We start from the raw sequence: 12,991 nt of genomic DNA, 5'->3' as shown, positions 1-12,991 counted from the left end.
AGTTGAAAGGAAACACACCCAGATGGGAGTGAAGTCAGGACTTTCAGCTGTAATTCAAGGTGTTTGACAAAAGTGGTGCACTAACCATTCAGGAAGGACAGCCAGTGGCATACACCCCCCCCCCATCGTTGGGGACTCATAAGTAATGGAAGGAATGGCTGACAAGCAGCTGCATGGCCAGGTGTGGCCTGTTTCCTGGGTACCCCATGACCAATCAAGCAGATAAAAGGCCTGGAGGTGGTTCTGAGTGTTACATTTGCATTTGGTAGCTGTTCACTGGAACTCCCAATATGAGGTCCAAAGAGGTGTCCATGCGAGTGAAGGAGACCATCATTAGGCTGAGGAAACAAAATAAACCCATCAGAGAGACAGCAAAAACAGTGGGAGTGGCCAACACAACAGTTTGGAACATCCTGAAAAAGAAGGAATTAACTGGCAAGCTCAGCAACAGCAAAAGGCCTGGAAGACCACGGAAGACAACTAAAGTGGATGACCGTAGAATTCTGCTCATGGTGAAGAGGAACCCTTTCACAACATCTAGCCAGGTCAAGAACGCTCTTGCGGAGGTAGGCATGTCATTGTCAACATCTACAGTCAAGAGACGGCTTTATGAATGTAAATACAGAGCCCTCACAACAAGGTGCAAACCACTGGTAACACTCAAGAACAGAAAGGCCAGATTCACCTTTGCCAGCAAACACCTAAAAAAGCCTGCCCAGTTCTGGGGTAAGATTCTTTGGACTGATGAAACCAAGATTAACTTGTACCAGAATGATGGGAAGAGAAAAGTATGGAGAAGGAAAGGAACAGCTCATGATCCAGAGCATACCACATCATCTGTCAAACATGGTGGAGGCAGTGTTATGGCATGGGCATGTATGGCTGCCAATGGAACCGGGTCACTGGTGTTTATTCATGACCTGACTGCTGATAAAAGCAGCAGGATGAATTCTGAAGTGTATAGGGTTATACTTTCTGCTCAGATTCAGCCAAATGCTGCCAAACTGATAGGACGTCGCTTCATATTGCAGATGGATAATGATCCAAAACATACAGCAAAAGCTACCCAAGGGTTTCTCAAGGCAAAGAAGTGGGATGTTCTTCCATGGCCAAGTCAGTCACCTGATCTCAACCCAGCAGAGCATGCTTTTCACTTACTGAAGACAAGACTGAAGGCAGAAAGACCCACAAACAAGCAGCAGCTGAAGGCAGCTGCAGTAAAGGCCTGGCAAAGCATCTCGAGGGAGGAAACACAGCATTGGGTCATGTCCATGGGTTCCAGACTTCAGGCAGTCATGGACTGCAAAGGATTTTCATCCAGGTATTAAAGGCGATCCTTAAGTTTGAATTGTTGGTTTGTTCCATTACTTCTGAGCCACCAACAATGGGTGTCTGTGTATGCCACTGGCTGTCCTTCCTGAATGGTTAGTGCCCCACTTTTGTCAAACCCCTTGAATTACAGCTGAAAATCCTGACTTCGCTCCCATCTGGGTGTGTTTCCTTTCAACTTCAATGTGGTGGTGTACAGAGGCCAACTGCCAAACAGTTATCCTTGCTCCAATATTTCTGGCCCTGACTGTAAGAGCAAAGTCAAGTTTATGGTGTGCTTTTCGTAGATGCATATCTGTTCCCAAACTGGCGCCCTCCTGATGTGTTGGCCTACAACTCCCACCATGCCCAGCCAGCATGGCACCATACTGGCTGGGTTTGATGGGAGTTGTAGGCCAACAATCTGGAGGGCACCAGGTTGGAAAAAGCTGATGTACATCTTCCATACTACATCAACTTTCCAGCCCAGCTCGCCTATGTATTTCTGTAGTGTTGGCTACTCTCCATTGGGGGGCAGCATCTGAAAACTTCATAGGATTTGTATAAGAAGGTTTCTTTTGTGCCAAAGACTAGAGGCAAAAGTTAAATTTAAACATCTGTGGTGATGACATACTTTTGTCTCTGTGTGGTTCCTTTTGATTTATCTGGGTAAGATAAAGATTAAAGGTCACTGTGTGTGGAATGGAAATGTTACCACAAGTAGTAAAGGGCCTTGATGAGAAAGGATTGTGGTAGACTGGTCATATTCCCCAGTTTTGAAGCATCCTAAGGGCCTGTATAATGCTCCAAAACTGTTCAGAAGGCAAAGTATTTTCCTTGTCTTCAAATGCTCACGTTCTTCAGCCAAAGAAATAGTTTCTGTCGAGATTTATGACAGGAAATTAGGAAACATTAGAATGGTGAGACTGTTGTTCTGATGACAAATTGGTGGAGATACCTGCTTCAAAGATGAATATGTGTGGGAATACAGTAATTATATCACCAGTATCAACAATTTCCATCAAAGGCCAGGACCCCAGAGAGAGAGGGAGCATGTAGATCATGGAGCCAAAACAATAGTTTTATTAACGAATGAATGAATCAATACATGATTACATTTCTATACCGCCCAATAGCCAAAGGTCTCAGTTAAACAGGCTACCCCAGAAGCACATATTTCTGAGCCAAAAAATGATGTATAACCACCAAGGACCTAGTTCGTCGTCTACACTAATTCTCTGGGTGTCATGGTGGAAATCGTAGTGCTCAGTTCATATTATTTAGTATCTTACTCTCCAGTGTAATTTCACATGGCTTTCCCTTTGTCACCCCCACCCCACACCCCCAATACCATTCTCTCATTTTGCTGCACTTTTCAGTGCACTTGAGTTGCCACCAGGACTAGGAGCGTGCTGACAGTTTCCTGATGACTGAAACCACAAGCGAGTGAGAGAAACGACTGTGTGGAAACTAGTCACAACGTCAGGAGAAAGAAATGAAGAGCATGCTGGGCCTTTTCCTTCCCCCAGCTCTGAAGAACATCGCCGTTTAATGCGCACTCATGAGAGACCATGGTGATGGACCAGCTGGCTGTGCTCCTAATGGCCCTTTCCCTAATGGCGCTCAGAAAAGGTACTTCTCCATTCTTGCTTAGTTCTGCTCCTTCGTTTCTGTCCATGCTGGGTCTCTTCTGCTCTGTGCTAAACCAATTCCCAGCTTGTACTGCCTTGTTAGAGCCAACACCATTTTGTTGCAGCACTTGAGGCTTAAGGGGACCATGTTTCTGTTCTCTTTGTTCTGTTCTCAAGTCAAAAGAGGACCACTTAGGCGTGACCCCCTCTTCCTGCCAGGCAATAGCTGTGAGGTTGTTGTTGTTGTTCAGTTGTTCAGTTGTGTCCGACTCTTCGTGACCCCATGGACCATAGCACGCCAGGCCTTCCTGTCCTGCGCTCTCTCCCGGAGCGTGCTCAAGTTCATATTCATTGCATCCGTGATGCTATCTAGCCATCTCATCCTCTGCCGTCCCCTTCTCCTTTTGCCTTCAGTCTTTCCCAGCATCAGGGTCTTTTCCAGGGAGTTTTCTCTTCGCATTAGGTGGCCAAAATATTGGAGCTTCAGCTTCATTATCTGTCCTTCCAATGAGCAGTCAGGGTTGATTTCCTTTAGGATGGACTGATTTGACCTCCTTGCAGTCCAGGGGACTCGTAAGAGTCTTCTCCAGCACCACAGTTCGAAAGCATCAATTCTTCGGCGCTCAGCCTTCCTTATAGTCCAGCTCTCACAGCCATACATTACTACTGGGAAAACCATAGCTTTGATTAGACGGACCTTTGTCCGAAAGATGTGAGGGGATTCCAATTAATGCATTTCGATGGGGAAGAGACTCATTTCTCATGAGTGTCTTAAATGGCCATCAAGTGGTAAGGAATGTCAGTCACTTTGAGATGTGAAATTGACGTATCAACCCAAGTGACCTACAGATGACAGCTCTTTTACCCGGGCTCTGGACCAATGGTGTCCTCTCATTGTTCAGAACTAGTCTGACTTTTCCCCCCTAACACTAATGGCATGATCCATGTTAGAAAAGGGGATGGGTGGGTGCTACATGCCTGTTGTGACTTGAAATAAGAAGGTGCATTTCCATTTATCCCCAGGGCGTGTATTTGACCTCAGAGCTGCCTCTCAGCAGAAACAGAAATGTATACAAACCTTCTGGAGTTCCTGCTTTTCCCAATATGGGAGTAGCTTGCCTTCTTAGGAAATTTAACATGTGAAGAGGGCTTCACACAGCCCCCCATCACATGACCTAAATCACGAAGGAAGAACCTGACTAGGGATTTCTTAAGAACATAAGAAGAGCCCTGCTGGATCAGATCAGGGGTCCATCTAGTCTGGCGCCCTGCCAATAATAGCTAGCCAGATGCTAAGCCCACAAGGAGTGTGTTAAGGCAACCCCACCCCCAATCTGCCCACCTCCAGCTACTGTCATTCAGAGACAAAGGATGCTTCCAGAGAAGGCTTTTATTGTGCCATTGCCCTGCCTCATTCATGGGATTTTAGGAAGGTAGGGTGTTCAAACGATGCTGCCATCCATTTGTAATCCTCCTGTGTTTTCCCACTGCTTCTTCCATCTTTTTTTCTTACTGTGGAAAATCTGTGAAGGAAGAAAAGTAAAAAAAGCTGCACAATACCTTTTGATTGGGAGCGCTAGGAGTCCTCTGTCTGGAAGCACCCCAAGTCTGATTTAGCTATCTTTGCTAGTAGGTGTTGATAAGACCTAATCTCTACGCATTTGGCTCATCCCCTTTTAAAGCCATTTAAGCACATCTTGTGGCCGTATATTCCGTAAGTGAATTGTGCTTTGTGTTTTAAGTATTTTCTTTTGTCTGTCCTGAACCAACTGCCAGTCAATTCTGCTAGGTGACCCTGAGTTCTAGTATTACGAAAGAAGAAGCAAAGTTCTTTTCTATCACTTTCTTCACATCACGTTTAATTTCACAAACCTCTGTCATCATGCTCCCTCTCCTTAGTGATCTTTTCCCTAAAATTATTTAAAAAACAACAGCTGAAGTGTTTCCTTGCAGAAAAGCTGCTCCAGGTGGTTGATCCCTTCTCCTTTTCTGCAACTTTTCTAGCTCTGCAATATTTTTTTAGATGGTGTATATATAATATTTAATATTATTTAATATTTAATATTTTATTTATTATGATAGCAGCCATTTTAGTTTGACTCCCTTTCCTAATAATCCCGAGTACAAGATTTGCCTGCTTCACTGCTTTCTTGTTGAGCTGTCCCTTGCAACCCCAAGATGTCTTTCCTAGGCAGTGGCTGCCAGTTCAGACCCTATCCGTGTCTATATGGAACTAGAAATGTTCTTTTTTGCCCACTGTGCATCACTTTCCACTTGCTTACACATTTGCCATTTTGTTACTCATCCACCCAGTTTGGGAAGATCCTTTTGGAGTTCTTTGCAATCTGTTTGGGTTTTCAGAATCACAAATAATTGGGTACCATCTGCAATAATTGGGTACCATCTTGGTCGTTTTCTTGCTAACCCCTGTTCCAAATACCCCTACTCCAAATAATTTGGGAACATGTTAAATAACACTAGTTGTGATATGGACCTGTGGGGTACCGAGCTACTTATTTCCCTCCATTGTGAGAATGGCCCATTCATTCCTACTCTCTGCTTCCTGTTCTTTAACCTGTTACCACTGCGTAAGAGGAGCTGCACTCTTACCACATAATTGCTAAAATTCCTAATCAATGCTACCTGATAAGAACTATCCATCTCTGCATTAAACTGAGCTGAAGAAGAAAGTTGAAAGGCAGAGTCTATTCTCCACAGGCCTGTTGCAGAAGTGGGCAGAAACAGACAGACAAGCAGTTCTGGGAAAACATGGTGATGTTCCAGAAAGAAAGAAAGAAAAAAATGCATTAATCTGTACTTGTTACTAGAATGCTTAGGCCATCTGTATAACATTAAGAGAATGCAAGATATATTTAGTAGCATCTATACAATCTGTGGGATGGCCAACAATGGAGGATTGGGCCTCCTCTGTGATTGCACCCTGTTCGTAGAATACCTCCCCAGCGACACTTGCACAACTTAATCTTATATTCTCTTTTAGGTGCCAAGGAAAGATGTCCTTATTCTAGAGATGTAGGGACAGCCCTACCGTTAAGTAGTAGAATGAGGCAACTACAGGCAGCTGATTTGGGATGGCATGACAGGGCACCAAATTGTTCGTTAGTTATTGTATTTTGATTGCCAGGGAAGGGGAGAGGCACTTGTGGGATCTCCTGCCTCAGGTGCCAAAATAACTTGTCCAACCGTGAGAACTATGCACCTTGACTTGGGGAGGGAGTGCTCCATTGGCTATGCTGCCTCAGGCAGAAAAATGATCCTGGGCCTATGTATTCGTTGGTTGGTTACCCTGACCCAGAGCTGGCCCTCAGCTGATGGATTGGTTGGTGCTATTATTTTAACTATGTTATTGGACTTTGGGTTTTGGTATTGTATTGTATTTGAGCTTAGAAGTTTGTTGTTGTCCTCCTTGGAGGCCTTATGAAAAAAAGGTGGCATACAAACAAATAAACAGCCGAGGCAATTAAACAGTGGACTTTCCCCCGCTCTTTCAACAGATGTCTGTATGTGGAGTTGTGATTCTGACTGTGCTAGCCATTGTGAGTAGAGAAGAAAGGTATAGACATTATTGCAGATTAATTATGCCAGAGTGAATGGTGTGATCTTGAAGTCTTTGTATCTCCCCCTCTGTTTGGATTCTGGAGCTCTTTTGAAAATCCTGTTCTTTGGCTTTCAAGGGACCAGCTATTTTCCCGTCTCTTTCTGTACATGCAACTTTAAATGGTATGTGTTGGATATCATTATACAAAGGGGAGTGCAGGCTGCATTCTGCTCGTTTAGGTGCATGATCAAGACGTCTGTTGTTTAAAAGTGCTATTTCTTTCATTAAGGGCCAAACTAGATATGACATTTGCCACATGATTTGCCACTGCATATAATACTTCTTATTTTTTTTAAGACCAGCATGTGTGTGTGTTTGGGGGAGGAGGGGGAGAGAGAAGCTGACTCGAATTGTGAGGATAGTATGGGGGGAGGAGGGCTTTAACCCTCCCCCCCGCCCAATCAGAAGTGGCCTGCCCTGTGGGGCATTCCAATTGGGACTGTGGTGGGGGCTGTGGTCCTGATCCAGTTCAGCCACTTTCCCCCATTCCATTTATTTATTTTTTAGAAACCAACTACATAAGAGCAGAGCTACATGGCCAGCATCACATCTCGTTTGGCCCTGATGTACTTCTTCCATTCTACAGCAACAGAAAATCTGATCTCAGTTAAGTAGTTAACGGAGGAGGCCTACACAACTGATGACCACAGCCTAGCAGTCATGCATTTTGTCCTGCTGGATGCCTGACACCCACTGTCTGCTATCATTGCTTTTGCAGTCCCAGGAAGGCAGCAAAACCAGAAAGTCTGTATAATCCCTGCTGGGTCCCCATGCCTGGCTGGGGGTGGGCTGCATTTGGCTTTGTTTCCGGTCCAAGAGTCATCTTCCCCCTGCTTTTTTCTCAGCTGAGAGCTGATTGAGGCTAAGAAAGAAGCATCTGCAGTCGAGACCTGATTTATGTGTTTAAAATATCTCTAAGCCACCTTTCCGACCAGAAGCCGCCCCATCTTTGAAACCATGAGCGCTAGAGTAGGTGCACAGTGTTTTGCAGCGTTTATCTGGATTGGGACCATAGGGGAGGTGGAACAGGGAAACAAAAAGTTCCTTGTTCTAACATGGATGACAAGGATATGTTTGCAGCAGGAAAATGGGCCAGTTCATCATTATTATGAGTGCTGTTGTTTTTTTAAGTCTCCAGGTCTGTAAACCCAGTTACTTCCACCAATGCAAAATTCAAGTTATTTAATTAAAAATGTAGTTGCTCGTCTTTATTATTCATGCCTTTTGGCAACAGTTTTTTGCATCAGTCTCCATCTTTGTTTTTTAAAAAATAAGTGTTTAAATGAACACCACAACAATGGCTATAAATGAGTCCTGCTGTCTTTGTTGTTCTTGTTGTTGGGCATTTCTACACCAGCCTAAAATCCTGCATTTAAAACAGGGCTTTCTGCTTCCGTTTGAAATGCATCTGAGTCTTCCATTATCTGTCATTGATCTCGCTCCTCTTTTTGCCGCTTTTCCTCTTTTCAGGGAGGAAACTGAAGCAGAACACAACGGGGTAATTTGATAGCTCATTATCTGCGATCTATATTTAAAAACAGAACAAAAGGCATGTAGTGCAGGAGACGCCTTGGAGGGTCATGGCGTCATGTAAAGAGCCCGCAAACGTCCATGAAGGAGCAATCTTAGTCGCAGGATAAAAGCTCCGTGTGAAGAAAGCCATTGTGTTTCTGTTTTGCTTTTGATCTTCCTGAATTGTCCTAAAATTTTACTTCCCTAAGAAAATGGTGGGCTAGATTCAATCTCTCTTGAAATTTGTGCAAACACCTGTCAAGCATCTGGCCAAACAAGTATCTTTTTGAATTGTCATCTGTTTCTTCCAGATTAGATCACACTAACCTAAACTGAGGAGGCCTTTCATTACCCTTTTGCTTTGACTCCAGTTGATTATGCCACTGCTGAAAGGGATAATTTTGCCCTCTCAGTCCTGAAGTCAGAAGCAGATAATACAAGAAATGTGGGAATGGATTTCATGGATCTGCTTTTAAAATTTTAAATGGCCAACTGTGGGGAGAAGCAACCAGGATCGAGACTGCTCCTCACGCGGGGAAGTGGGGTTTAAATCTTTCCTCCTGTGCCACAGTCCTGGTGAAAATTGCTTCCCCAAAGCGGCTGTTGCCCCCCTCACCATGTGGCATGAGTCCAATCCTGATTCTTGCTCCCCGGCGGTTGCTATTTAAAATGTTAAAAACAGAAACACGAAATGCATTCACACATGTCATGCACCACTATATTGGGTGGTCCACAAATATAGAGTATGCAGTGCCAGTTGCATCTCCAGTTATTTTTGGCAAGGGGAGAGTTAGTCCTTTCTTCCTTGCTGAAGGCCATCTAGATGTTTGTTTGTTTATTACATTTCTATACCGCCCAATAGTCTAAGCTGTCTGTTTATCAATTTGTCTGTTTATACAAGCTGAGGCTACAGCCTGATGGATATGGGATGCCTGCCATGTGGGTAGGTCTTTAGCTATATATGCTTTTTACATGGGACTGCTCATGTTTAAATTAACTTAGTTCATGTGCAGGCCATCTCTGTGTTACCACACAATGGTGATGATGAAGATGACAATGATCAATGAATGGCCCAGGCTGGTGTGCCACTGATGTGCTACTGTTACACATATTACATACATTTAAGCATATCTGGTGCTTGTGGAAAGCTTACATGGTAAGGACTTTCCATGCAGCCAGCATCCTGTATAAATCAGAGTATAATTGAGGTGGATCAACCCACGAGGTGGTAGAATCCTGAACTGGGAGATGGGCTGTGGCACGTCAAACTGCAGGTGAGGATCATATTTTTTAATGCTCTCTTGTGTAAAAACAACCCCCCTCCACCCAAAAACTCTCTACAAGTAGAAAATTAGCAATGCAGGGAGAAGGCAGGGAGAACATTATCCCTGATGTGTTAGTTTTCTACTCTCAGGGAGTTTTTTAAACATAGTGGAGCATTAAAAAATGGCACCCATACCCTCTCTGCAATTTGAATTGGCACAGTACATTTTCTGCGCCTTCATTTTTCTGTAGCCAAGGAGCTGAGTCTATCTTCCAAGATTTGCAGAGATGTGAGTAGGAACGGAAGAACCAAGGATGTTTAAGTTTACCGAAATTCTCCAAACCACTTCAAAGCTTGGTTCAGCTCGCTCCTATTTTCATTTGTGACCTGTTTTTTGGTTCATTTTAATGGGAAAGTGTACATTTCGAATGGGAAAAGTGCGCATTTTTCAAAAGTTTACACTTTCCCTTCGTTGACTAAAGAGTGAAAATGTGTGTTTTTTAAAGTAGATTTCAAAGTGTACTTTAAAAAAAACCACAACCACATTTTTCAAATGTGCTTACAAGTTTGGGAAGATGCAAACATTTTCTGGAAAAATGCACTTGCATTCGAGGTTGCAAATGTGACAGATTTGGATGATTTGCAAACTGAAACAGAATTCTTGTACCGCTCTAGTTGGGAGGCCTTTTAGAGCCACGAACAGCCTCTGTCCCTGATGTTCTCTTTCTTTCAGGGCTACTGTCCTTTATTTAATGGTTTGTTTTGTACAACTATCTAGAGTAGTAGAGCTCTGCCAGCTCAGGTCAGCCACGAGCCTAACCTGCAGTAGTATAATTCCTTCTTTAACGGATTATGGAAATCTTACTGTTCAAAGGCCTTGAAGCCAATACTTTTGGGATGGCCATAAACCTTGACTGGGAGGGTCCAGACAGGGCAAAAAGAGAATAGTAGGACGTCCTTCTAGTGTGCCAGGAAATCTTGCCCTCTGGCATATCTGTAGCACATCAGTGAAAAGGGATTTGCAGGCTACTAGGTTCCAAATGCTGTGGGTTTTTCTTGATAGACGCAGCCTCCCTTTCAGTTGTAGTGCGTGTCAGGCCATACAGGATCAGATCTTACTTTGTGCTTGTGCAGGCAGGTAAATCTTTATGCTTTAACCTAAAGAACATGATTATGTTCCTATCACAGTGGAAACAGCCTGGCTTTATCCACTGGAATAAATCTTCTGAAATAGGAACTGGGGTAATGAATTCAGACCATGTGACACAGGATGATTATAAACATCGAAGTGCTTAAGGGCTGGGGAGAATTTATACCATGCTGAGGCTGTTTACTTCCTACTCTCTGATAAAGATGCTACTTATAAGTTAAATGAAGCTGATAGTAGGGAGATATTCCCATTAGAATAAAAGTGATTGAGACTAAAATGATATAAGCTCCCAAGGAGGAAAAAAACCCAGCCTTCCATGAGAAAAAAACAGAGAGATGAAAGTATTTAGCTTAAAAATAGACCAGCATTAACAATGAGTTCTATTAGGCTGCAGGGAGGGAGCCCTACTGCTTGGGCTGAGTGGCCTGCACAGAGTCCCCAAGCGTTTGGTGGAAAGGCCTGGACACAGTGACCTGGTTTCTGAAACCAACCCTTCCTGTTGGCACCAGCAGTTGTGGGCTGTGCTCACTGCTGGAGAAACTGAAGTAGCTACCTGGCAATCAGGCAGCAGGTTATCTGGCAGCCTTGGTGCATGGCCATAATATAGCTTAGGCCATTTTTATTACCAGAATCATTCAAGCTCCTATATTTTAACCTGGTAACACTCATTATGTTTGGATTCCTGGCCTTGGGCTTTGGATCTTTGGATTTTAATCATTGTGAACCACCCAGAGCGCTTCGACTATGGGGTGGTATAGAAATATAATAAATGAAATGAAATTATCTGCTCTGGTTGATCAACATTTCCAGTGATCTTGGCAACAGCTTAAGGCTTCCAGTGTCCTCACTGTTATTCAGCCCCAAAGTTCTTCAGGCAGGACTTCCTAAAGCTACAAATTGACCCTGTAGTCCACATAATTTGATGATTTCAGAACTGATTACTGTGCTTATTTACACTGGAGATCTGATTTATCGGCACACTAATGATGGAACACCATATCCAATTCAGCAATATTCTGTTGAGGGATTTGATTCATCTTCATATCTTATCAACCTCCGGAGCAGCCTTCCCCAACCTGGTGTCTGCCATATGTGTTGGGCTACAACTCCCAGCATCCCCAGGCAGTCTTGCTCCTGTAGCTCCTAGGCTGGATCGGCTGGCCTATGAAATATATATACAACAAGAGCAAGGCATACACTGAAACTGAAAGTGTTGAAACAACAAATAGTCTTCTGGTGCAACCTTAAAAACTAATACATTTGTTATGACACAGGCTTTTGTGGTCTGGAGACAATAGTCCATGAAAGCTTAATCTTTAATGAATTCATTAGTCTTTAGTGCTGCCACTGCCACAAGACTCTTCGTTGTTGTTTTTTGAAATTAGAAGTGTTAAGATGTCTCTTGTGTTTGCAGGTTATTCTTGCAACTGAAGCAGCTTAGCTGATATCATTACTATAATAGGTGGCTAATAAGAAGGGAAACAGTGGATCAGTGGCCAAATGTGTTCATTTCAAGTTTCTGAGGGCCAAAACAGATGAAATCCATGGTCAGATCTCCTGATTTATTAATTTAGGGTGCATTCTTATGCATCTTAGACAAAAAAAATGCTCAGATCAAAATAAAGTTCAGTAATTAGGAATTTGTCAGACTGGCTTCTTTTACGCTATATGATGACCCAGTTTGCACAATCACCCAGTTCGGTCATGTCTCACCTATTGCGGTTGGACTTACGTTTTGATTGTTTCTTGTACTTTATCCATTTGCTAAGCCCTTACATTTCTTGAACAATGCAACTCTTTATTAATCGCTCTACCTTTTAAAATTAACGTATTGATTACTTAATATATGCAGTGAATTCATACTGATATTTTATTGAGAATGATCAGTGTAATAAAGGGTAACCACATTAGCATGTTGTCCTACATCATTATTATTCCAAAACTGAGAAGAAGTTAATCTCACATGGAAGTAGCTAATTCTTTGCTGCCCACTCTGAAGTCTAGCCAAATGTGTTCATTTAAAAGTTTCTGAGGGCCAAAACAGATGGAATCCTGTATATAACATACAGCTGGAAAAAAAAGACAGGCATGATCATACAGGCATCTGAACGTTCCCCCTGTGGGTCTAATAAAAGATTGGGGGAATTTAGATTAGGAAAATGAGATGGAGGGGAAGGGTTAAACCCCCTCCCCCAATGCTGCAGCCCTGATCTTATTTGCCTCCCCACTCCCTGCAGCTGCTTTTAACTTTAAAAACAACAGGGGAAATCACGGATCTCTCATAATCTCATTTAGTTTGGCCCAGACCACCCATGGGGGGTTAGGTTGTGTGGCCAAATATGCTTCTGTATCCTGAAACTCAGTCTGGAAGATAGTCATCCCAGAAGTTATTAGTCATATAAAACCTTAGGATACTTTTTTTTTTTTTTCAAATTGGAGCAAACATAAGATGAGGGACCTCCCTTGAAATATCCCATTCCCTATTTGTCTTGTATTTTAGTTTCACT

The 12,991-nt window shown here is 43.2% G+C and overlaps 1 protein-coding gene across 1 annotated transcript in view; it reads left to right on the top strand.

Moving 5' to 3' along the window:
- The window catches only part of CD6 (CD6 molecule), a 59,304-nt gene that overhangs the window by 1,109 nt on the left and 45,204 nt on the right, over positions 1-12,991 (top strand). The window contains exon 2 of the mRNA XM_084859107.1: positions 2,688-2,940. Within this exon, the coding sequence (XP_084715233.1) occupies positions 2,880-2,940 (61 nt within the window). The 5' untranslated portion in view covers positions 2,688-2,879. The remainder of the gene's footprint in view (positions 1-2,687; positions 2,941-12,991) is intronic.

This window comes from Heloderma suspectum, chromosome 1, assembly GCF_057233095.1.
Source record: "Heloderma suspectum isolate Gila_16-S chromosome 1, 16-S_ref, whole genome shotgun sequence".
Lineage (NCBI taxonomy): Eukaryota > Metazoa > Chordata > Lepidosauria > Squamata > Helodermatidae > Heloderma > Heloderma suspectum.
The sequence above is the reverse complement of the archived record's forward strand: the minus strand, read 5'-3'. Positions and strand labels throughout refer to the sequence as shown.